At 38.1% G+C, this 27,180-nt stretch overlaps 1 protein-coding gene across 3 annotated transcripts in view; it reads left to right on the top strand.

Annotated features, from left to right (window-relative positions):
- The window catches only part of C6 (complement C6), a 61,738-nt gene that overhangs the window by 5,276 nt on the left and 29,282 nt on the right, over window positions 1-27,180 (top strand). For all 3 annotated transcript variants that reach the window (XM_032415190.1, XM_032415192.1, XM_032415191.1), the window contains 7 exons: window positions 1,149-1,305; window positions 2,782-2,926; window positions 7,018-7,165; window positions 11,135-11,273; window positions 16,205-16,405; window positions 21,452-21,692; window positions 26,676-26,798. In XM_032415190.1, the coding sequence (XP_032271081.1) occupies window positions 1,149-1,305; window positions 2,782-2,926; window positions 7,018-7,165; window positions 11,135-11,273; window positions 16,205-16,405; window positions 21,452-21,692; window positions 26,676-26,798 (1,154 nt within the window). The remainder of the gene's footprint in view (window positions 1-1,148; window positions 1,306-2,781; window positions 2,927-7,017; window positions 7,166-11,134; window positions 11,274-16,204; window positions 16,406-21,451; window positions 21,693-26,675; window positions 26,799-27,180) is intronic.

The following is a 27,180-nucleotide window of genomic DNA, read 5'->3' as shown; positions in this document are numbered from 1 at the left end:
TCAAGCCTTTTTTCAATCAGTGTGTAACTCTGCTTGCCTACAGTTAGTGAGTTAATTATAGAGAATTTTCTACTCATTAAACTGAGTCTAGCAGGACCTCAATTGAGCAGCACTATTAGCTATTAGCTTGATTGTTGGCAAGTACGAGAAGGCAAGAAAACTGTGTTTACTTGATAACATTTAATAATTCAGTCTTCTCACCGATTCAGACTACCTATCCCCCACGGTTTCTTTAAATCTGTTAGATGTTTCTGTTCCATGGAGATGCTCCCATAACTTGGGAAGAAAGGCATCTATTTAATGTGTTTTAATTATTATAGCTTTTTAGAGACCTATTTTAGAAAACGATTTTTACATGCGCAGTGTGAGTCTCATTAAAATCACCAACTGACTTCCTCAATAAACCATCCACCAAAGATGTTAAAGCTTTTCAGACTCCTTCACTCAAGAGTCCCTCCGTAGCTCTCCACTGCCTACCAAATAAAGCACAACAATCCATGCGGTCCCTCTCAGCCAGCACTGCCCAAGCCCATCCCACAAGCTCCACCAGGGACATGTCATGCTCCTCCGCCTCTAATCTTGGCATATGCCTTTCCTAACACATGCCCTTCCCTTTGATGCCTGGGGGAGTCACATCAATTTTTCAAGATGTATCTATTATTTTCCCTTTGAATCTTTGGCCCCACAGCACTCTGACTCTGTCTCAATCATGATACTTATCAAATTATGTTGTCATATTTTAAGGAATTTGCAGGAACTTTCTTTTTTCTTCTCTTTTCCATCTAGTCCCCTCCAGGAATTCCCTGAGGGCCAGCTTCATGGATGTGTGACCTACGCAGTCACACAGGACCACACAGAGAAGGATTCCATGCTTGCTTGGCTTAATGCTCTGCCATTAGTGTCTTAAAATTCTTAATAATTTTTTAATAAGGGGCCCCTCGTTTTCATTTTGCCCTGGGCCCCACAAATTATGAATCCAGTCCCGAGTTCCATTAAGTGGTAAGAACTACACAGATGCCAACGTCCTGATTTTCCATAAAAATCTTTCCTTTTATTCATTGTGATTAATGTTCAATGATATTTTTCTTATGGGACTGGAACCACAGTGAATATATTCATTCTAAACAGCTTTCTCCTCACTATTACAGAAAAATAGTGGTTGATCAGTACTATCTGGATAACTTTTGTGACCAGCTTTGCAACAAGCTGGAGACCAGGGAATGTAACTGGCAACGCTGTCCTATCAACTGCCTCCTGGGAGATTATGGACCATGGTCAGACTGTGACCCTTGTGTTGAAAAACAGGTAGGTGACCCATGGGCATCTTCAGGAAATCTGAATCACAATGAAAGACTTGGCTAACTTAGCAGAAATGCTCAATTTCTGAAAATAAACCATCCCAGCTTCCACTGAGGGAAAATTCCATTTAGCAATTTTTTTTTTTTTGCAAGGGCAGGGGGAGGAGGACTCATTTACATGTTTTACTATCATATGAGCACCAAAAGGAACTTCTGCCCTAATATTGACATTGTACTTACTGAGCTCCAAATTCCATTGTCTCTGAGAGCTCAGAAAGTTCCCTTTGAGAGCTCAGAAAGTAAAAACAAATGCTAGAAAATGGGGATTTCAGTCCAAGGTTTAAAATCAGACAGAAAGGAGGGACATTAATCAAAAGACTGACTCTTGGCCCTACCTCAAATTTCCCTCTCCCCACAGGAAAGTCCCTCGATTTGTTTATTGTTCCAAGCTGTAGTATTTACCCACTTTAGCTCATTCCTGTAAGGGCATTGGCCCACATAAACCCCAGTTACAGCAGTGCTGAGCATTCACACACTAGGGGAAAAAAAAGGAATTTACTTATGGAGCATCCACTCTCTGAGGAAAACTGCTCTAGCCCCTTTACTTACATCATCTTACTCAAACTTCACATCAGAGTGTGTTTTCCTACCCTGTTTACAGATGAGGAAGTTATAGCTTATTGGGGAGTAAGTAATTTTCCCAAGAATATACCTCTGATGAATAGAGGCGCTATATTTTTAACTTGGATTTTTCTGACTTCAAAGTCAGTACTTTTTGATCCTGTCCTATTCCTATCCTTCCCTGACTCCCTGTTTTACTATTCACAATTTAAAATCCTTTAAAATGTGGAGAATGTGTCTACCTTGGTTTCCATGCTGACTTCCTCATGCGGAAGAACCCCCAAATCCTTTCAAATTGATCACACTACCTTTGAGATATGAAAGTGCTGTTGTGGGGCACCTGGGTGGTGCATTTAAGTCTCTGACTCTTGGTTTCAGCTCAGGTCACGATCTCAGGGTCGTGGGCTCCAGCCCCACGTCAGGCTCTGCACTCACAGTGTCTGCTTGAAATTCTCTCTCCCTCTCCCTCTGCTCTTTACGCTTGTGCTCTCTCTCTTTCTCTCTCTCCAAAATAAATAAATAAATCTTTAAAAGTGCTATTGTTACTACCTGGAAGATTTACTGCATCAAGATACTCAGTAAATATTTGTGCATTTGATTTATTTTCATATGGTTTCAGAATTGGAAGTTTTAGAAATCCATTGTCCTGCTTTCTCATTTTACAGTTTGGAAAACTGAGGCCCAGAGAGGTGCTGACTTCTCTAAGGGCACACAATAATGGAATTGGAAAACTCATTAGTTAATTTAGGAAACATCACTGGAAGAAGAATCACTGCGGTGATTAAGAAGCCCAGTTTTCTTAGATACATTTTGGCTTTGACCCTGCCTCCAAGTTCCTCACCTTTCTCTCCTTTCCTTTCAGTTTAAGGTTAGATCCATCTTGCGCCCCAGTCAGTTTGGAGGACAACCATGTACTGAGCCCCTGGTGACCTTTCAACCATGCATTCCATCTAAGCTCTGCAAAATTGAAGAGGTTGACTGCAAGAATAAGTTCCGCTGTGACAGTGGTAATGTACACTAGAAGATGTTCAGTCTCCACTAAAAATGACCTGACTAAATAAAGTCATTCCAGTTGACTACTAGTAAAAGCCATGACAGAGAAGTCCCACCATATGTTAAGTATGGGGAGACAGAGGTGTTATGGTACCAACTGTCAAGCCATTCATGTATGAAATTATAGCTTTGAAGCTATGATCATCTTGACCATGTACCTGATCCATTTACTCTTCAAGTACTGGTGCCCAGGTCCTTACACTGTGATAAAGAAGGATAAAGACAAAGCAGGAGGAAAAGGAAGACAAGGCAGATACTCGTAAGCATTGGCTATTAATAAGTACAAATCTACAATCAGAACCAGCAGCTGAAAAGGAGTGACAGATTTAAAAGATCTTCAGTGTAGTTTATTAAGATAAGTATATTAAGATTAAGATTAAGATATTATGTCAGGGAGATGACTAGAGATAATGTCAGATTTTCTTGGGTGGTCCGTTGAATGGTTCCAAAGGTAATTCCAAAGGGAAGACTGAAAATGCTTTAAACAGTAGCAACGCTCCCTTCAAGTCCATTACTCATTCAGATATTTAAGTTTCATTAGACTAAGAATGAATATACTTGAATATACTACTTAGTCGTATCTATGCTCTTGCTAATTAATAGCTCTTCAACACCACCATTTTGAACTCTCTAAATCTGATTTCTGCACACTTTTTCAGTAAAGGTCCAGACAGTAAATATTTTAGGCTTTTTGGCCATATGTTCTTTGTTGCAACTACTCAACTTTGGCTCTACAGCATCACAGCTGCCGTACGTGGTATATCAAGAAGGGGGCATGGCTGTGTTCCAACCAAATTTTACTTATGAAGACAGGCAGCAGGTGAGTTTGGACCCTGCTTCCTGCCTTCGGCCACAGTTCACTGACCTCTTCTCTAAATAGTCAACTTGATGTTAAAATTGGAATTTCAGATGAATAAAATCCATATCATTTTTGTGTACTCTGGAATACAATGAAAAGTAGAGTATTTATAGCTAAATAGCAGATCTCAAAGTCCATAGAAAATTGACCCCAGACTTTAGATCTAATGTTTCTCTCCTCTTGGTCCTTGCTTCCTGTCTTCAGCTTTGCTGACCTTTTCTGAAAGTCGGACAAGAATGCTGGTGTCAGGATTTTCCCTTGGTGGCCCCCACACCTGCAATATGGTGGCATATGGGTAGGGAGATATACTTCATGGCTACATGCATAAGGTCATATCACAAGCTGACAAAAGAGAGAATATGAAAACAATCTTGCTGGCAATGGCTGAGTAGAATACAGATGTAGGCATTAAATCCAGAATATTAAGATAAAGGTTTAGAATTGAGGGGCAACTATTTGAAGCTTGAAGAACAGTTTTGGAACCAATTACCAGAAAGAACTCCTTTATACAATGGATGTTAAATCTGTGAAATTTACTACAGAAGGGTTTTCTTTGGCCAAAAATATTCACAAGTTTGAGAAGGCTTTAGATACATCCATGGCCCACTGATCCATAATGAGCGATTTCAGGAAAGCTAGTGGTGTAAGGACAGGTGATCTCTAGTTCATCAGCAATATATCCACAGCAAGGGATTAAAAAAAAAAAAAACCTGACTATTGAAATGTATATGCAATGTTTGGTAAGCACCTGCTACCCTGAGCTCTCCTAGTGACCAGATCCCTTCACCAGGAATCCCTAGATCTTCCCATGATCCAGGCACTAAGTGGCCGATCCCTGGCACAGATGTGGTTGGTATCCATTTTGATCAGGTGGTGCCATGGCCTACCGATTGTTAAATATTATTGTTAAATACTGAAGATTATATACTACTTTGCTCTTCTAAAATCACCCATTAATGCCACTCTCAAAAGGAATTAAAGGTTGGGTGGACCATTATTTGACTCAGTAGGATGTTTGGCCCTCAATTAACAAAGAACCATTTATCCTAAAGAGAGTTTCCCTCTTCCCTTTCCTCCTTCATGATTGCTGTTCTAGTTCCCCCAAAACTAAATATATGATTTTAATGCATACATGGATCTTTGAGAATTATCCATAAGGCTAATAATCCCCACATGCACTATGCCAATTCCTCTCTCAAAGTCCTAGTTTTAAGCATAAAGACTAGAGAATTTGTGGCTCGTTATACATATACTAAACTATTGCAGTAACACAAATCAGCTCAAGTAAATAGGAAAAACATGTACATTTCTAAATGATACATAGCTCCAGATATACATATATAGATGCATGCACTGGCTAAAGCATGGTGACTTCTGTAAATCCTCCACTATCCAAACTGCCCTTCACCTTTCCTGTTCCTTCTTTGGTATGGGATATATTTATAGCTTGCAACATCTCTCCCCTTGTGTTTCCTATTCCATTGAGTTTCTGTGGCCTGGAACCATTCTCAGCTGTGTCCTATTGGACCTATATCACTCCTGCCACACATTCCTAAACACCACTCAGAAGATGTCCTCTTGCTTTCATCCCTCCCTTTGCTAATAGGTCCTCTTCAATATCCCCAGAAGTACTGAATGCATAGAATTCCTTATATTCAAACGTATCTGGTACCTTGCTCACAAAGCTAGGCTAATGAGAACTATACCCTGCACATATGTCCCTACCTCTGCCTAATAAAATGGGATTTCCTTTTTTTTTTTTTTAGTGGAACTGTATCAAAACTTATATTTGCTCCAATTTATAAGTGCCAGTTTCAAAACTTTTTAAAAATGTAATATTTGTTCTTTTTTTCCAATGGAAAGAGCATCTATATTTCAAACTAAATTACACATTCTTTTCTGCCCTGAAAAAAGCAAACAAAACACTAGAGATGTGCTATTTTAAAAACAGAGCATCTTTCAGGTTATATCTTTGGACTCACAGACATCCGAGTCCCACAATATATTCAGTCTTGTTTGATTATGGTGCTCATAACTGTAATTCTTTATAATCATGGTCCAGATACAATACGACATTTTGAATAATCAAAGAAGGAGCCTTAATTACTTTCATTTTTCTCTACCTTCTTATTGAAGATTATTTACCAAAAGAGTTGAAACTAACTGCTTTCTGGGAAACTTTCTATTAATTAAAAAAATGTAATTCAACAGAATACCCAATATCCCCAAGCATTTCAGTTAGTCAAAATAGTTCTGCATAGCTGTAGTGAGATGCTGACCACAACTTAAAGTACTTAACCAGATCATCTTGAGTAAAACATTTAATTCAATCGCCTTGTGAGTGAGACCTGTACATAATTGTACAGATGCTAGCATCTCTGATTACAGACGAGAGGCTGGGGGACAGGAGAGGGGCTGTCATTGTACGTAAGTCATTTCGATTTCTGTAATATATCGATTTCCATTGATTCTAAGGATCCTTATGAAATTCAGCAAATTTAAAAAGGAAGGGAATTATCCAAGTAACTGGGGTTGGCACTATTTTGTAAATTCACTCACTTAACCTGCTACCTAACACTAGTACCTAGTGGTTAAAAAAAAATTGTCTTTTTAACTTGTTCAAAAAACAATTAGATATAATAAATTTTATGTTCTTAAACGTAAGATAAAAAAAAATCACATAGCATTACTCTTAGGTGTCTGGCTCCTTTTACTTAACCGAAAATTTTAGAGATACAATGACAGAATCATGTGTACGTGTGTGTGCGTGTATGTATGTGGATATTAAATTATAGGGTTTTTAAAAAAAATAAAAACAGTGACCTTGAGTTTGTTGTTCTGAATCAAAACAAAAGTCTGAACCTACTGTTGATTTTCTCCTACAGAACATGATTTCTGCAGCAAGCTCACTGTAATGGGAATGGGATTCTAGAATTACCTCTCTTATTTAAAACAATCAGCCCAATGGTGACTAAATAATTCTACAATGACTCTTGTAATCCCACAAAAATAAGGGGAAAATATCAGTTTGGCATCCGTTTCCGTATTTCCTAAATCTGTATCAAAAATAATGAAAACTTTCCCTCACCACTCTCCCTTGAAATTTAAAGCACTCACTCGTTTCAAATCTTAAATATCTTCTCAAATAATCATGTGTTGTTAATGTCGTTTCCTTTTCTTGACCAGGCCGCTGCATTGCCAGCAAGTTAGAATGCAACGGAGAAAATGACTGTGGCGACAATTCGGATGAAAGGAACTGTGGAAGAACGAAAGCAGTGTGCCTGGGGAAGAAGCAGCATAATCCCATCCCCAGCGTACAGCTGATGGGCGCTGGGTGAGTAGTGTCTCTTCATCGTTTGCGGGAGTAAAGGCATCTCAGGAGGAATGAGCTGGAAGCAGCAGTGAAGCGATGAGACACATGATTGTCCACCTTCCCCATTAACCTCTTATTACTCCCACCAGCCCTGTCTCCCACACGTGGCTGCCCTGCTCAGGCAGTGTGTGGCCATGATCCTCACTCCCATTTTCACCCTCAGTCTGTACCAGGCAATGCTAGGGGTGGTTCATAAACATGGTTTGTTTCCATTCTCATCTATCCTTCTGACAGCTCTGGGGTGAATCAGGCAAACTGGTGCCAGGGTGGATTCATTCCTGGGACTAGGTCTTGAATGGGTGAGTAACCAATCAGAAAAGCACAGTTTCCTCATCTGTATGTTGGATGACTACAAACCGATTTGAAGTTCTGTACTAAGAATTCCTAATTCGAGTTGATTTCTGTGAGAGTGCTTCAATATCATCTTATCAATGTGCAGAAATGGTTTCCTTCTTTTCCTTTCCCTGGAAGAAAACCTCAGCCCAAAATTCCCACTGATAATCACATTTCCTAAGGTTCTGATTGATGAGGGGTGACATTACAAACTCACCTCTTGTTCAGTTGATCTAGACTCTAGAGTTACAGATGGGGAGGACCACATGCTATGTGTACTTTGGCAGAAGGACCATGTGGCCCTCTGCCAACCAGAGCTGTTATCCCAAGGTTTCTCAGAAATGAGCAAAACCTGCTGGCTCGGGGACAGCCAGTCCTCTCCCCGCCTCTCCAGGGACTGAGAATTTTAAGAGCTGCTTACTGGAATCCCTTTCTAATCTGCTGGCCTTAGAATCTCTGCCCCTTCTCTAGCACATTTCTACCCAAAAAAGGTAGCCTTCTGGTTTGCTGTCCCTCTTTTTAAGTGCATCTCCCCAAGGAAGAATTTAACAAGACATACCAACATTCCTACATTGCCAGCACCAGTCACCAGGTCTTAAACCTAAAGCAAGAATCAGGCAATAATAGCATGCTCTTTGTTTTTTCTCAGGCTCAACCAAGGTACAAATGCATACACACACGTATACACAGGTACACACCTGCGAATTTGTGTGTGTGTGTGTGTGTATGTAATTTTTAATGGAATTTTTAAAGTTATAAAATATGACACATAAAGCCAAATTAGATAAAAAAAAAAAAAACCACTTTAAAAACTTAAAATATGAAAGACCATGATGTATTTGAAAGAGCAAAATATTTAAGGTCAACTTAAATACCACAGAGGGGAGGAGAAAGAACAAAGCCGAAAATTGCAACATAGTTGACTTAACTCCTAAAAGACTCCTCAGGCATGCCCTGATAGAACCACCTCCAGAAAACTATCTTCGGGCTCTCTGCTACCTTCATAGATTCCTCATGACCTGGGAGCCATTTTTTCTCAAGCCCTTTCTTGTTTGTGACAAACTCATAAGTACATTGTATAAGACAGTATAAGGTCAACAGTTTTTTACCTCATTGATCCCTCTCAACTCAGAAAACAAAAATGAATGAGTCTTAAAACACCTGTGTTTGTCAGGCTCCCATAAGTAGTCTGGAACGTTTTTTCCCAGACCAATTCCTCATACTTTCTCCGTCAACTATCCATTGATAAAAATTCAAATATGGATAAGAACAAACATCAAATTGTGCTTGCAGCTATTTGAGTATGAGATCCATGTTACAAAACCCACAGGAATCAGGCCTTTAAAAAAAAAAAAAAAAAGCTTTATTGAGGTATAATTCACATACCAGTTCTCCTCCTATGTACCTCTTTTCCTCTCACATGACCACCCTTCTCACAATGCTCTGACACCAGAAGTGGCGGGGGGGGGGGTTCCCCCAAGTCAATCTCTGTGACACCAACTGGGTATCCTACAGTTTGACTCAATTCTGACACTATCTACCTAAAGGTAGTATCAGATGCCACAGGTTAAGGGCTCAGTCCCACAAGACCAGCCCCCCTCTGATGCTAATCACAAGTCCAAATTGTCACCTGTGATTCTGACACCTAGGAGGTTTTCAGGACCCCCTCCTCTTTGCTTTATTTGATAGAATGGCTCACAGAACTCAGTAAAACAATTTACTTACTGTTGTTAAAAAACAAAATTCAACAGAGTAAATGAAGATCTAATTGGCTTTATTCAATGATTCGTGAATCAGGCAGATAGAAAAGAGCTCTGAGGAGCTATACAAAATGGAAGACTTTTATGGGCAGAATGAAGCAGAGCAAAGAAATTTCTGCGAAGAGTGGATTATATCAGGCAAGGTCACCTTCCTTTGAGGGAAGGCAGGGGTTGATCAGGCAGATTACCTCACTAGTGCTGACCAGATAATTCCACATGGCTGTTTAAAGGTCACATTCTTGGAAGAGGCAATTAAGAACTGCAATTAGGTGAGGCATTAGGCTTGCTGACATGAAGCTTAGCCCAAGTGACTCCATTTTGTTATTTCTTTCTTTTTTAAAATACTGTTTACCAGTTTATTATAAAATGATGTAAAAAAGAATACAGATGAACTTCCAGATGGGAGAGATTAAGTAAGGCAAGGTATGTGGGAAGGGGCGTGGAGCTTCCATGCCCACCCCCAGGCATACCATTCCATGTGTTTACCAACTCAGAAGCAATCTGAACCCCACAGTTATATGATTTCTATGGAGGCTCCATCATGTAGGCATGATTGATCATTGATTCCATTTCCAGCCCCTCTCCCTTCTCTGGAGATGGGAGATAAGGCTGAATATTCTAAGCTTCTAAACATGGGTTGGTCTTTCTGATGACCAGCCCCCACACAGGAGCCTACCAAGAGTCAACTCATTCGAACAAAAGACACTCCTATCACCCAGGAAATTCCAAGGGATTTAGGAGCTCTGTGTCAGAAACTAGGGTCAAAGACCAAATATTACAACAAAAGATGTCCTTAGTGCTCTTATCACTTAGGCAGCTACAAGGGTTTTAGGAGCTCTGTGCCAGGAGCTGGGGAGCACAGACCATTATATATATTTTCTATTATCTTATCATATATAAGCCAGCATTATCAAACTTTCCACAAAACTTTTTTCACAGAATACATATTCATATCTATAAGAATTTAGAAATCTATTGGAGCATCTTGGAGAAGTTTTTCATCTACCACAAAACAATTTCTTAATTTCCATAATTTCTTCAATATTTGACTTGTGCTAAGCTAATGTCCTTCAGTTTCATCATTTGTAAAATAGGTGAAATAATTGTATCTATAACTGTATCACATGGTTATCATAAATATTAAATAACTATAATAGTAACATTAAATATAGATCAGACAGCTTGATATATGTATATGTATAAATGTGACATATGCATATATGTATAAATATATGTGTATATTTACTATATATATACAGATAGTAAATATGTATATTATACATATGTAATGTATGTAAATATACATATATTAAATATTTATATAAAAATACACATAGTAAACAGTATGTAAGCATTTGTTAAATAAATTTAAATATGAGTTATTAATAAAAACAGTATCATTACAATTTTATTAAAATACTGCTATTACTATTTAATTATTAGCTCTCTATAAGAATTCCTTTACTGTATCACACTGAAGGAAGTGAACCCAGAATAGCACTAATTATGTAATAATTTATTTTATAATCTGCTTCCAAAGTTTGTACTGGTGTGGTAAGTCATGAAATAAAAATAAACCTAAATTTTATTTCATGCTGAAAACCCAGAACAATTAAGTGAGTGGAATACGGAGAATCTAACAGAGCCAGAGGGGCTGAGTTTTGACTTCCAGCCCTTTCCGGCTGCCTCACCATAAACTAGAAAAAAATGGGCTTTTCTTCAAGTCATTTGTCATGAGTCAAAAATGTCTAAGAAAGGAGTTTCTTTCATATAAGTATGGTAAATTTTAAAGATTGCTCTACATCTACTGAATTCTTGAAAATTACTTTGTTTGCAGGTATCATTTTCTTGCAGGAGAGCCCAGAGGAGAGATCCTTGATAACTCTTTCTCTGGAGGAATATGTAAAACTGTCAAAAGCAGTAAAGCAAGTAATCCATACCGTGTTCCAGCCAATTTGGAGAATGTCAACTTTGAGGTATGACAGCCTATCATGGCGGCCCTCCAATGCTGATAGTGATTATAAATTAAATTTCCAATAAAAAATTACTGATGAATGAAGGGACAGAATACAAAGGTAATGAGCATTTTAAATCACCTATTATGGGTTGTTGTTTAACCCTTCCACAACCAGTGAGGTCAGTGTTATTATCATCCCTTTACAGATGAAAAAACAAATGTAACCAATTTGCCCATAGTCGAACAGCTTGTAAATCAGGGATTAGAGATTCAAGGTCAGGTTTCCCAAACTCCAGAGTCCATGCTTTCTCCAGTGAACATTTAGCTGTACCTTCTCCCACACAGATAAATAGTTTGCTTGATTCCAAATATCCTCCTACCATAGCTAGTTCTCTCAGGTAACCACAATAGTTAGACGTAAAAGAGCTTCTTAAACAGTTAGACATAAAAGAGCTTCTTAAAACATCAAGATGAAGCTAAGGGTTACAGGGGTAGTACTTCTTACCTTTCTTCCTATTTTATTAGTTGATTTGGTTTTCTGTTTGTTTTCCTAAGTGTAATGAGTGATATACTACATACTCCCAAAATCTAGCCCAGTGCCTTACACACGATAAGTGCTCCAAAATTGTTCAACTAAAGTAAACAATCGATTTCTTTCCATTTATGATAAGAGAAACAGGAAAGACAGGATTTTAATAGTAACATCCAGGCATACAAATTTGACATGCTAGAGAGAATTTCAGGGAGTCCAATGATTTCTGAGACTGCTTTATTAATAGTATAACTTAGGCAAAAGTCATTCAATCCTTCCTTTAGAAAACCTTTTACATATATATATAAATATAATCAGTTTTCCAATTTGATCATCTCAATTTAAAGCCATCTAATATGTATTAATGGGCATAGGGAATGCCCTTGGGGCCCAACCGCCAAATTCAAACACTTTCTGGGAGACTGACCCTGAGAAGTCCGATCTCTGCCTGCAGATAGAAGTGACAAGGGCAATAATCGACCTCTGACCAAGTAAAGAAACTCCCCACTATCTCCCCACAGATCCAGATGCTAATTCCAGAGGGCCCACCACCACCAAGGGAGGTGGAAAAGGTCTCATTGGTATGCTACATAGGAACTCAGTATTACATTGTTCCAAAGAAATAGTAATTCTGCCAATAATAGCATTACTCTTGAGATGTACTGAATAAACGTTGGAGACAGAGCTAACACCCAAACATTTACATATAATACAGTTATGTTGGAGGATATCTTCTAGTGCCTAAACAACCAACCCATACGCTTACTTTTAAAATACAATAATCCTCCCCCCCACCCGCCAAATACTGCCTATATTCTCAGCAAGCATCGATTTCACATACTTTTACAACTTTAACATCTTAAACTCAGCTCATGGGATGAGGGCAAATTTGGGCAAATTTGTTATCTAAACATTTTATACTTAACAGTTTTGAAAGTACTTGCTTATATTGTTTTACTCAATTCCCATAACAACCTTCCCAGAAAAATAGAAGATTGTTTATATCCATCGTACCAAAGGAAGATCCAAGTTAGACAACTTTCTCGGAGTTATGCAACAAGTAAATGGCACATCAGAATTAGAACTCCTGACTCCTACTGCAGGGCTGCTTGAGCTAGATAAGACCTTGACAGTAATAGCAAGAAAGACATTAACAACCGGGCCCCATGTGCCTTTCCTAAACTGTCGTTTAAAAGGTATTACCTGTGATATTCACCAATGGTGTGCTAGAGCTCGCTCTTCCAGCTTACAAGAGTCACTTGTTAAATTTTCAGGAACTTTGCGAGCCAGTTTATAAACATAGCCATTACTAAATATTAAATATATAATCTTTTAACTAAATAAAAATACTAAAAACATAGGTGATAATTATTCAAAATTATCAATTCTCCGTTATTTTGCTACATTTTCCCATCTATGCGCTTGAGGTTACTTACATCTATTGTATCTGTGTTATGAAAATGCTTTGTAAAAATTTGCTACCGTACATCTCTTTCCAAGTTTGAATTAAAAGGCACCACACAAGTAGCTTGAATCAGCTATGGTAGGAATAGATACACCATAACCAAGGGCAAGTGCTATAGTAAATCACAGGTTATCCCCCTCCCAGAGATTGGTTTGTAAACATTTACTAGCAGACCACTGGATCCACCCACATAACTTGGTAACCCAAGTCTGGGTGGCTAGGTAGATCAGGAAATACAGCCCAAAAATCCTCATTCAGAATAAAAGAGACCCCTTTCATTATCAATGTTGATCAAAATTTGTCAAACCTTAAGAAGCTACCTGAGTTGATCTCTAACTATATGTTGTTGAGTTTTAGGTAATATTCAAGTGCTGAGGAAGGTAAATAACCAGATCCAAGGTCACAAGAGACTGGTTGACTTTTCACTGATCTCCATATTATTTTGTTCATGCTGTTAGCAGGCAGCCATGCAAATCTAAGCTGTACCTTAATGAAAACAACAGAGGAGGAGAAATTCAGCAGGCATCTGACTTCCCTTCTCCTATAGTATTGGAGTTCATTAAGGCAGATGAAATAATGGGCTGGCTGGTACAGAAAGATGAGAGGCTCTTGAAAGCAAGGGAAGGGAAGGAAGGCATTGGATAGGAAGTCAGATTAGAAGACCATAGGAAGAATTCCGCCCCTCAGGGATTGCCCAGCTGCTAACTGCAGAGCTCAATCACCATATGATTCCTGCATCAGCCCCCAGAGTGGTCCCACTTACTCAGGAATACGCCTCTCTTTTTCTAGGTGGTGCTGCTTTGCTTCTGGCTGTGTGCTAAGCATTTGCTGTCAGCCGCAAAGCGCAGAGTGTGGTTACCACTAGATTTTGATTCTTAGCAAGGCACTGACCTACCTAGACATGGCCTCTTGCTGCAACCCAAAGCTATGAAAACCTTCATAGCTCTGCAATCCCTCAAATCCTCCCCAAATCCCTTGTGAAATCCACAACTTCAGGTAGTGTCTCTAACCCACACAGCACAGGAAACCAGGTGCCACCCAGTCCTCTCCAACCCCCCAGTCCCTCTATCTCGCCTCTGCTCCTTTCTACAAACCCATCTCCTTTCTTTAAACTCCAAAAGTAAAAGTGTCAATGCACATTGAGTCATAGGTCATCAGCCCACTGGATCTACAGTGAGGATGGATGGGCTCAGCGATGTATGTAATGATATGTAAATGAGGATTAAAACCATTTCCCCAGAGTTTGGTTAACATCTCTTCCTGGGAAAATCTATACTTTCAAAAGTTGCCTTGGCTTTCTATCATGGAACAGCATTCCCATCATCTCTCTCTTTCCCTCTCTCTCTCTCTCTCTCTCCCTTCCACATATCTGCTCAGTCAACAACTTCTGTGAACTTACTTCCTAAATATCTTTCAAATGCCCTGGTTTCTCTCTACCCAACCACCACTCCCCTGGACCTGGCCATTATTCTGTCTCATGTGGCTTATTGCAACAGTTTTTGTAACTGCTCTCCTCGCCTCCACTTTATTAACTCTAGTTAACGTGATCTTTGCAAAACACAAAAATGATGGCAACACTCTCAATTTTTCATTCAATTAGTATTTTTAAGGAACCTATTACATGCAAAATCTTCCTTTAGATGTCAATCCAAATACTCTCTCAGGGCATGCAAGGCCCCGCCCCAGTTTCCCAGTTCAATCTAATTTTTCAGCCCTGCTCACCCATAAACCTGTTCCTCCACCAAGTTAATATACATGGGCAGATTTTCTCTGAGCTTCTGCCCAGGATACCTGAGCCCTCTTCCTTCCATGCTAATATTTTTTTTCCTTTAAGCTGACACAGCTTTTCTTGTGTGAGAGCTAATTCATAAAACAAAATATTTGTAGTTTGAGCTTTTTAGAGAAATGGTAACGAAATGTCAGCAGCTATACTTAAATATGATCCTATTGCTTCATTGCTAACCGAGGAGCTTCGTTTGTGGGCCCTTTAAATGCTAACTAGCACTGTAGTATCTGAAAGTAACACTGAACTTTTGACTGTATCTTACTGTTGAGCAAGACTCTTCTGCAGCTGGGTTATTTTGTCTTTCCTTCACTAATCGTACAAGCTATTTGACTGTGGCATGCAGTTTGCCTCACAGTGCATTTTAATACTGAATATTTTAAAACAAGAAATTTTCCCATTGCAAACCAGACAAGCATCTTTAACATAAAGTACTCTTCAATAAATTTACTTTGCAACTTCTTTTTTTTAAATTCATCCATTGTCTCTTTTTACCAGCATAACCATAACAGGGATTTAACTTGTACTTATCCTGCTCCACTCCTAGTTCAAGCCAAGCTCCACTGGTTGTTTTTCTCCTCTTCCCACGCCCCTTCAGTGAAGGCTGATAACCACTTGCCAGGCAGAACCAATCGATTATTTGTCTGTCCCACAGACATAGCCAGTAGAGTGCCGATGTCCAATAGCTAGAGGAGGCTAAGTGGGTGGGAATGGAACCAGAGCAGGCTAGGACAGGATCTGTCCTCCCCTTTTATAGGCCTCAGTTTTCTGGAAGATACCTTCAATTAGTTGCAAAGAACGTCAAATTCACAAGCAGACTAAAAATAGCCCTTGTTGCTTATGACCCTGTTCAGTCTCAGTTTAGGAGTCGTTTCCTTGATGAAAACTTACCCTGGAGTGGCCTCTGGGTTTTACTGGTTATTTATGCCAATCCCATTAGCAGCACAACACTTCCCACATTGAATTAAACGTCGGTGATTGTTTTTCTCCCTAGCTAAACTATTGACTCCCTGAGGACAGGGACTAATTTTTCCTTTATATCTAGCAAAATGGGTCTTCAACAAATATTTATTGAATGCATAAAGGCATGAAGGATCATTGCATTAGATCTTAACAAGTAGCTCTAATATTTCCTAAGTTATGTCTTATTTCATATGGATTTTTCTCCAGGTAAAAACTGAAGAAGATGATTTGGAAACAGATTTCTACAAGGACTTAATTCATCTTACACAGAAAGACAATCAACAAGATTCAATTTCGGGGGAATGGCACAGCAGTTTTCATATACCAATTTTTTATTCCTCAAGGAAAACTCAAAGCACCACCCATAACCGTGCCTTCAAACAAGCCATTGAAGCCTCCCACAGAAAGGTAATCAAAATGGTTCCCAATCTGTTTATTCTTTTTGAAAAATTAATGCCAAGTCCAGCAATCATGCAATGAGAAGGGGAGAGTTTTTTTACATCAAATCCATAGGATTTCTTACACAAATTTAAATAGATTGACCTTGTTATATCCAATTTCAGAAGTTATAGAGGTAATACATATAATGATGCATATATTTGGCTGTATTTATGGTTGTGTTCTCTTTAAGTTTTCTTTGTCTTACTGTTTTAGGTGTATTTTTTATAAACCACATATAACAGACCTTTGCTTTTTAAACATAATCTGACAGGCCTTTGCTAGGGAAATTTTGCCTTCTTTGATTTAATATACCCACTGAAATAATTGATCATATTTCTTCCATTTTTAATTTTTCTTACTCATTTTATTTTCTTGCTGTTTCCTATTTCTTTACTTTTGCTGTCTTTGTCACATTTCTGTTTACTGCTTTTTGTCCTTTTGGTCATTTTGGAAGTGCTACTAAACTTTTAAATTCTGCTTGTGGTTATCTTTCTTTAATTAACAAGCATAATTAAACCTATGTTTTTCTTTTATCACATGATGGGGGCTAATATCTATAGGCCCCAAAAGATGTTTTACTTCTCTACACCTCACGCCTACTATCTCCTTGAGAATGTATCTACCTTTCTGGCCCCCCACCACTATCATTACAGGCCTCCAAAACCTCAGTTTTACTGAGATAGTTCAAAACCTTTGTGTTCCCTTCCTTAGGATTCTTTTGTGTTCATTTTTATATTACGCATGTTAGTTTGTATTTTATTCTGACTCTTGTCTTCTCTATTTAAAGATTCCTTACATAACACTTATAAATTCCAAGTTCATAGTCTGTATTTTACATTTGTGTTATATTTTATATATTATATGTGTGTGTGTGTGTGTGTGTGTGTGTGTGTGTGTGTATACATTTACTCCCTAAATCCTTATATATCTAAAATGCCTACATTTTCCCTGAGCAATAAAGGAATATCTTGGCCAAATATAGGAATATTGGATCATAGTCTTCTTTTCTTGGTAGTTGATGGATGTTATTCCACTATCTTCTACTTTTCATTGTTGCATAGGAAAAATCACATGCAGAGCTGATTTTCTTTCTTTTATTTTCTCTGTCTGGAAATTTATAACTTTATTGTTATTGTTTAGAATTTAGGTTGTATCCAAGTATTAGACTTCTTCCATTAATCTTGCCAGGATCCAGTGAAATTCTTTCAATATGTAAAGATACATCTTTATCCATTAACCTTTCTTCTTCTGTTCCTTTTTCTTTTATTATTTGTATATGAAAACTCCTGGACATGTTTTCCAATTAAGGGGATAGATTTCTATTAGACATTTTTAGACATTTACAAATCTCTTTTAAAATAGTATCTATTCCTCACTACAACCACCACTGTGTACTATTTGTTTTTTCCAAAGAGATGAATGGGAAGACTGAGCCCTGAATCATAGAACCTAAGGGGAGAGGTGAAGAGAGTTGCCAACACTGGAGCGGATGGGACCAGCAGCTGGAGGGCACCATTTTGTGGTTCTTCCTGCCTTTACCATAGTGCTTCTCATATTTTTATTTATTCACCCATTCATACACTTACATAAATAAGAGATTTTATAGCACTTTATCGATAATTTTCCTAGGCATTTCATATATCTTCAAAAGACCGCTAAGAGGGAATCAGAGTAGATATTTTTAATAACATTTTACAGATGAGTAAATTGAAGCCCATACATTTATTTTTAATGCAAGAAATATTTATCTGGTATCTACCATGTGTCAAGTACTACACTAAAGTCCACGAAGCTAGGTGGTTCCTGTGATCTTACAGTGAGTAAATGCCAGAGTTGGGCATTGAAATCAGTTTGTCTGATTTTTGCCCACTGTTCATATCTACTACATTACACTTCAAGCTATCTGTTTATTCATTCATTCATTTATCCATAATTTCAACAAACTGTGAAAAGAGTAAAGCTCTGGTGATATGAACACATAAAAGAAAGAAGAGAGAATAAAATAGATTCCTTTTATAACATAAATTATTAGTGCGCTTTAGAATGGGCTATAGGTAGCATAGTGTCGCTCAAACTTACCAAATTATATTCTTTTTCCTTTTAAGTTTTTATTTTAATTCCGGTTAGTTAACATACACTGTTATATTTGTTTCAGGTGTACAATATAGTGATTCAACATTTCCATACATTACCCGGTGCTCATCACAAGTGCCCTCCTTCATCCCTGTCACCCATTTCACCCATCCCCCCCACCTACCCATCCCATCCCCCACGACCATAAGTTTGTTCTCTATAATTAAGAGTCCGATTTTTAATTTGTCCTTTTTTCCCTTTGCTCATTTGTTTCATTTCTTAAATTTCACATATGAGTGAAATCATATGGTATTTGTCTTTCTCTGACTGACTTATTTCACTTAGCATGATACTCTTCTAGTTCCTTCCATGTCATTGCAAATGGCAAGATTTCATTCTTTTTTATGGTTGAGTAATGTAAATTGTATTTTTTCTCTTCCAAGATTTCATTTAAATTCAAGTTAGTTAACATATAGTATAGTATTGGCTTCGAGAGTAGAATATAGTGAGTCATCACTTACATATAATATCCAATGCTCATCACAACATATGCCCTCCTTAATGCCCATCACCCATTTAGCCCATCCCCCCCCGCAAATTATATGCTTAAAACAAGTTGGAATCAGAATTACTAGGAAGTAAACATATACATCCCATGGCCCTTCTTTTCACTTACTGATTCTGAATATCTGTGGTTGGGCGTGTGATTCTGGTTTTTTTTTTTTAAGTCTCCCAGCTTTCTCTAATGTCATATTCAGGATTGGAAACAACTGCTTAAAAATATAGTCTATAATGAGCAGGGAAATGGAGATGTTCAAAGAGACATAGATATATACATCAGTTTCAGTGTTAAGATTTGCTTCACAAAATGGTTTATAAATATTTCAGACATGCTAGAGATCACTCGTAAAACCCTTATCTGTGGATAAACAGCTGTTATTTGACCCTCTAATAGTCTGCCCCAAAGTGGAAACATTTTAGGCTATTCACAGTATCTGTTGGAACTTATGAAACTGCTGATATACAACCATTTTTTTACTTACAAAATTGTCAACTTCATCAGGTTGATCTTCAACATTTTTGATCAGATCTCCAACATTTTTGATCAGATCTCCACAGAATAAGGAAATCTCAGGTTAAGTAAAAAATGCTGCTGCAACCTTTCTTAGTCTTCAAATAGTGAAAACAAGGCACCCCACACTTGAAAATCAATCCAAGTCCTTCAGTGGAGCTTAATGCTTTATTTATTTATTATGTCAGTTTCAGATCTGACTAAACATTTTTTGGGCAGATAATCTATTTCAAAGTCAAAATACCAGTTTTCTTGGTAAGAGTCAATGCTTTTCTGAATTACTTTATGACGTTGAACCCACAAAAAGGTGGTGAAAATAAAGCAAAATCTCACAGAATGTTGAAACAGATCATACATGGTTAAAAACCTACTGTCATGTCACTTTTAGTCTAAAATAGCCAGTTTTAGCCATCGTGCACTTGATCAGTGTGTGTACATGTGCTGAGTTGAGTTACCAAGGTTTTACTTGTATTTTTTACAATTTAGTTTGTAAACAACCTGGAAATTTTGAGCCATCCATTTCAATGCCCGTGTCCAAACAGGCATTTCAGATACTCTGGAAGTGAGTGTGCTTCTTACTAAAAGTAGAATATCCATCCATCTTTCCAAAGCCATGGTTCTAAAAATTCAAGTATTAAACTGGAAAAAGAATTAACGGACACTGAAAATGTAAGCTCCTCAAAGGGATGAACTTTGTCTACCTTGTTCACGTCTGTTTCCACAGCATCTGAGGTAGCTGAGCAATAAATGTGTTAAAGGCAAGAAGGGGACAGGGGTGGGAAAAGGTAGGGGAGAGAGAAAGGAAGAGAGAAGGAGAAGTGTGAATGGTGACTCTTCAATCCTTGTGATTATTTCTTGTCTTTTGTGTTAGCAGCCATTTTATGCTATAATTATAGCACACAGGAAAATAGCTATTTAATAATTTACAGCTACGATAAAGTTCTTTTGCTAAAATATGCTCCTCTCTCTGCTATTACTCAAACACTACAATTTGCTAAAATTGAGAGGTAGATAAAGGATATAAATTTTTTTAAAAGAACAGTATATGTGGGTATACTCATAAAACTCAGTGGATATATAGAAGGACAATTTAATGGAATGAGATTTGGGTATAATACCAACCACCAAATCATAAATTAACCTGACATAACAAGAAATGATTAAAAAAAAAAAGAAAACCCAAAAACCCTCAAACAAATATTCCTATTTATGGGTAGAGGAGAGAGAATATAAATAATGTTGTTTAATTTTAACCCTAAGTAATTTTGAATCATAACATTTTGGAGTTGAAAAGCAGTGTGGTGTGTCACCCACGGCACAGCTCTCCCCTGTGCCCCAGATGACATTTCACAGACACCTCAGGCCTCAGAAATAGAAATGCCTTTTCCCAGTTTGGGACAAAGCTGTGACTTGAATCTCAGTTGCATAGCTTTCAATTAAAAATTTGTGCAATCCTTTTTCAATGTTTTGCATTAGCAAGGCTTTCGAAATAAACACTCAGTAGGGACACAATCATGATTGACACTCAAGAGTGAAAGATTTACTTTTCCAATCATTGATCTCTTTTTGGTAGATCTGTCTACAAAACCTAGGCCTCGGTCACACAGTTCACGTTCCTGAGATAATCTTATCTGTTCAGCACTGTGAACGTCTCAGGAAAAAGTCCTGGGAAATACAACAAAAATTCTAATTTTGTGTGTGAGAGCATGCCACGGAGAGTTAAAGTTGTTAGCACGCTATGGTTAGGATGAAGCTGGTGATAAATAGATGACATTTAAAAGCTTGACACTTCAAACGTTCATTACCTTTAATCATCTTGGGTGTTTTTTTTCTTTTCTTTTTTTCTTCTTTTCTCCTCTTCCATTTAGGATTCTAGTTTTACTAGGATCCATAAAGTGATAAAAGTCTTAAACTTCACAATGAAAACTAAAGATCTGCAGCTTTCTGATGTCTTTTTGAAAGCACTTAACCACCTGCCTCTAGAATACAACTTTGCTTTGTATAGCCGGATATTCGATGACTTTGGGACTCACTATTTCACCTCTGGCTCCCTGGGTGGCGTGTATGACCTCCTCTACCAGTTTAGCGTCGAGGAACTCAGGAACTCAGGTAAGCTTTTTGCAGCCCTCCCTTTTTTTATCAACTTGATTCGATTGCCTGCAATTCATTTTTCTCTTACTCTATTATTTTAATTCTTCCTTATCGACTTTTAGACTCTGCTTTATTTCCAAAATGATATGAAGAACAACCAAAAGGTATACACTCAAGCAAATAAAATAAAAATAGAAAATTAGAACAAAAAAGAAGGAAAAATAAATATACTTGACCTCTTTGATTGGACATTAGGTTTGTTTCTGAATTTCCTGACACCTGGGAACATCATAAGCTACACAGTAGTGATAACCTAAAAGAGAGATGCATGCTATTATCTCAAGAAAAAATGAAATTTGTCCTGGAATTAAACTCTAAAAGACAATTTACTTATAGCATTTTTATAGGAGATAATAATTTTATAGAAAAATAATTATAGGAAATTCACTAGCAGTCTTTTAATGATTTTTCAGTAAAAGCCAAGGGCGTAAGATAAAAGAACAATTAAGGACTTGACCAGGGACTAAGTTAATGTGGGCTAGATATGTACCTACTGGTGATAAAACTTGAAGCCAGATGAGCAAGTTTTTGAGGAAAGTTTGCAACTTTATACTTTGGGATATAATCAGGGATATTTTTCTGCTTACATATAAAATAACAATATAGGCCTTGGTTTATAAATAAATCTTGGTTTCTTAACTGTTACCTTAAATTGCCAATTCTAATTATTAACACAGCTTAAGCACCTTTAGATAAATTTGTTTTCAGACTCCTTTGTGAAATGACACAGGGCCCTTGTGATGATTCTATCATGTGTCTCTTAAGGACATGCTTAGGAAACTGTATGGTAACCAGAACTCAACTGACCAATTACACCAGATAAATAAGAATTCTTGATCATGTGACTTTTATACAATAGAAATCAGGGGGTGCCTGGGTGGTACAGTTGGTCGAGTGGCTGACTCTTGGTTTGGGTTCAGGTCATGATCTCAGGGTCCTGGGATCGAGCCCTGCGACCAGCTCCACACTCAGCCTGGAGTCTGCTTCAAGATTCTCTTTCTCTCCCTCTGGCCCTCCCCATGCTTTCTTTCTCTCTCAAATAAATAAATAAATAAATCTTTAAAAAAAGAGAGAGAGAGAGATCAGGAATTTATTTAAAAAGACAACATCAGTCCAACCCTGGGGTCAAGAGAGTGTCAATCCCTTTCTTACATCTCATGATGGCAAATACTAATGTTTCATGTGGCTGCCCTCAGTTATTCCAAATTTTAAGTGACTAGATATCCCTCATGGTCTACTTTCCTAAGAGAGAAGATGGGATAAGTGTCTTTGAGAAGGACTTTCAGTAAGAGAGCCTAAAAAATTTTTACCTGACAGAGTTACTGAAATCCAAAAGATTTATGCTGTGCTGGGCTTTCCACATTGCCTAACCCTAATGTTCCACTGGAGCAATGTTTGTATGATGAATTTAGTATCTTCTGCCATGAGAATACCACATTAATGCTGAGCAAAAATGGTTGGGGGGAAAACCCTTGATTGTTTTCATCTCACCCCTGGGATGAAATTATTTTGGTCACTTTCTGCTGTAGCCCAGAGAATAGTTTCTCATTTGATCAGCTACACTCATCATGCATTCAGAGCAAAGCCTCTAAAGGCTTAGCGATCAGGTCAGTTAAAGAACTATGTGAATCTTTAATCAACCATCCAGGATTTTAATAGTTAAAGACCCATGATCAAAATGAAGTGAGGAGCTATACTTTCCTATTGAAATATTCTCACCTTCCATCTCTTTCTCTGTAAATAGAGGTAGAAACAGGTGCACATAATAAGGAAAAGAAGGGAGTTTGAGGTGTGATAGGAAACTGGAAATATATGACCATAGATACCTACATACTCATATACACACATACATATACATATATATCTATAAAACACTTATATACACTTTGTAGTGTATATATGTATATTCAATTAAATATATTTCTATATTTAATATTTGTATATGTAATACATGTTCTTATATTCAATAAGTATATATATATATATATATACGCACATATATATTTCTCTGTGTCACAATAATAATACTGGTACACAGTTTTAATTGTGGTTAAGATGAAGCACACCCAGACAGAAACAAATCTTAATAAAATGGAATTCTCTGGTGGGTATGCCTACCTGTTTTTGCCCACTCTCTAGATGAATATATATTCTCGCCTCCTCCTCTCTCTTTTCCATTTCTTCTTTCTTTGTTTAACCGTAAGATAGAACTAGAGTATAGGCTTAGGTTTTATTTGCTTTATTCAATAAGAATTGTATCCCTTGTCATTAATTTCAAAAACATGACCTGACTATTCTGTAGTACTTTTTCTCCCTCAAGAAGAGGAAAACAAAATTAAATTGCTTTTTATTTGCATTCTTCATTTATTCCTCTATTGTTCAATGTCCCATAATCAATTTAAAAGCTTGAATAAAAGTTGACATTGCTTCAGTGTGCTAGGTGAAAAGAATTTCAGAAATACAGCAAAAACATTAAACAAAATATCGTAATATGCAAGATGGTAATTTTAAACTCCTTTTGTTGAGAAGTCATTTCTTACTCTAAACTAGAGAACAATTACAGGCCCCACCATTTATCCGTATGACATTTTTGACTAACGCTGTTGACCTTCGCCCCATCAGAGTAGCTGAGGACATTTCTGAAATACTTGTCCCTGTGCTACATCAGAGGGACACTCAGGTTTGAGAGGCCAAGTGCTGCAGCATCCAGCAAATGGGTAGAGGTCAGAGAGCAAGCTACAGGAAATGCAGGGGAAGAAAGACTTATACAGAAATTCACCGATAAAGCCTTGATATTTTAATCACTGCGTGACTGGCACTGTGGCTCATAAGAGGGATTCATCATTCAAATCTTCCAAGATTCTCCGTTAGCCCTCAGAAAATGAAATTAACTAAGTTGATAGTCAATTAATTATGTTATAGTTAATAAATTGGACACATAAAATTTAATTTTCATTTATAAATAATAAAAACCTAATGAAAAAATTTAAAAAGGATGGGAACGATGCATCAAATTCCTAACCTGGACTAAACATTGGACTGACCTACTTGTTAGAACATTACCAGAAGAAAATGACTCATTTATTCAGCCTCCCCAAAAAAGAAAACCAGACCTTTTCTTTTCTTTTCTTTTTTTTTTTTTTTGGTTAGAGTTACAAATGCATGGTAAACTTGTAAATATGAGGGCTTTAAACTAAGAATTTTTCACTGCCAACTTATACTGCATCTCTTCAAATGTGTCAAACTATTGAAAATACCATGAAGTAGGCAGACCCCATCCCCTTCTACCTGGCCTCATTTCTCAGTGAAATGTGCCGTTAGAATTCAATTTCAACATCACACCCAAACTGTGCCTCAAGCTCTAAAAACACTCCTCTGCTGATTGTAATCTACACCCCTAAATATCAGGATTTGATGAACTACTTTGCTTTAAGGTACTTTAGGAGCTGATACAGCTCTGTCTCTTGTGTGCTTGTGTTTTGCGAGGCAGTTTTTAACTAACAATCAAAAAACTGAACTCTTGTGTCAACTATACTTCTATTTAAATAAATTCCATTAAAAACAAAAACCAAAATCTGGATTCTAATTTTGGTGTTTGAGGTAGCAGGTCAGGAGGCCTAGGAAGCTGTTAAGAAAAAGGAAACATTGATTCTCTTCAAATTGTCCCGGATAGGCGGCACCAAGTCAGCCTACAAATAGCCAGACCTGTTTCCCTGCACTGTGTCGCCTCGATTTTGAAGTCATTGAGAATACAGGCAAGGGTGGGAGTGGGAAAGAGCGACTCAGAGGCCAAATTCTTCAACAAATGATGCTTGGAGGTTTGGTAAAAAGCAAGAACAATGAGGACTAAAGACATTAGAACCCAATGGCCTGAGCCTTGGAGCACCAGGGTTTTGACAAGACTTCCCATCCTGTGGCAGCACTGGGAACCTAGGAGGATATCAACGCCAGCTCTCCAGGGCTGGGAATGAAGCAGTATCCACCTCCCTCGCAGACAACAGGAGAAACAAGGAGTACAGGCTTGAATGAAGATAAGGAAGAGAATAGTCAGTGAGGACACTGAGAAGAGTTCATAGGTCAGCAGGTCAGAATTTCTGAGAGAAAATAAAAGGGTTTTGGAGGTACAGGTGGAATGAGCAGCTGAGTCAGGGGAGACAAGTATGAGGATGAGTGTTCAGGGAAGGAGGGATGAGCAACAAGATTTCCATTTTAAGTGATGACCGGGGAATAAATGAGGTGGACTCAGGCCTCACAGAATCAGCTGTGGCCCAGAAAGAAGGCCTGACAGGGGCACCACACAGAACATGTGTTCATCTCTTCATCTGCAGGGTGATAGAGTGGCTGTGGCCAGTAGGACAGGCAAGCTTTGAGGCTCCTTGTGTGTAGGCAACAGGGAGAGGCCCACATGAGCCCCATGGGATGGGAAACAGCCACCTTATATTTGCTTCTTAGGGCCAGCGCTGAAGGGAGAGACAGCAGGGACTCTTAAATACTTCCTCTGTTCAGGACCATCCCAGGGCCTGTGAAGCACTGAATCTGGAGGGCTTTCACCTCATTGTTAACACAGGAGCCTTATTTACATACTTCTCTTAGACTCTTTTTTTTTTTTTTTAAAGATTTTATTTATTTATTTGACAGAGAGAGACAGCGAGAGAGGGAACACAAGCAGGCGGAGTGGCAGAGGGAGAAGCAGGCTTCCTGCTGAGCAGGGAGCCCGATGCGGGGCTCGATCCCAGGACCCTGGGATCATGACCTGAGCCAAAGGTCATGTTAACAACATTGTTAACCTCAATGTTAATCATTCCAGCTTACAGGAACTGAAGAAGATAGAAGTTGATACAGAGTATCTGTAGCTCCCCAGTGCCCAGAGCCTCACGCCCCTCTTCTCTGAATTGTCAGTGGTGCATTCTCGGGATGTTTTGTCTGTACTCCATTTCCTAGGTTTAACAGAGGAAGAAATCCGAAACTGTGTCCGGATTGAAACAAAGAAACGCACGCTTGGTTTTAAGAAAACAAAAGTGGAACACCGGTGCACCACTAACAAGATGTCTGAGAAATACGAAGGTAAGAGTACTTACTCTCTCCTAGCAGCTTACCCTGTGCACAGGTGGCTGTGATTGGAGTACCATAGGACACTTGACTGTGCTATTTTTAACTTTCCTTTATTTCATTTATCTACCTCAGAGCCCTCTCTGTGGGGGGGGTGGGGGGGTGGGGGGAGGGTGAAAATAAAATATCATTAGCACTACTTACAAGGGAAATAGTTAAGGTTTTCTTGATCTTATACTTAGGTTGTTTAACATTTATCGATTCTTCCCATGGACCGAACTCAATATTAGACATTGTGATGTAAAGATGGGTGTCAAGCAGGCCTTCCTATCAAGGAGCTTACAAACTACACATATAAACAACCATTAAAAATACAGATTGATAAGAGTCTAAGAGA

Source organism: Phoca vitulina, unplaced genomic scaffold (assembly GCF_004348235.1).
Source record: "Phoca vitulina isolate PV1807 unplaced genomic scaffold, GSC_HSeal_1.0 scaffold17, whole genome shotgun sequence".
NCBI lineage: Eukaryota > Metazoa > Chordata > Mammalia > Carnivora > Phocidae > Phoca > Phoca vitulina.
This window is presented reverse-complemented; position numbering and strand designations above follow the sequence as displayed.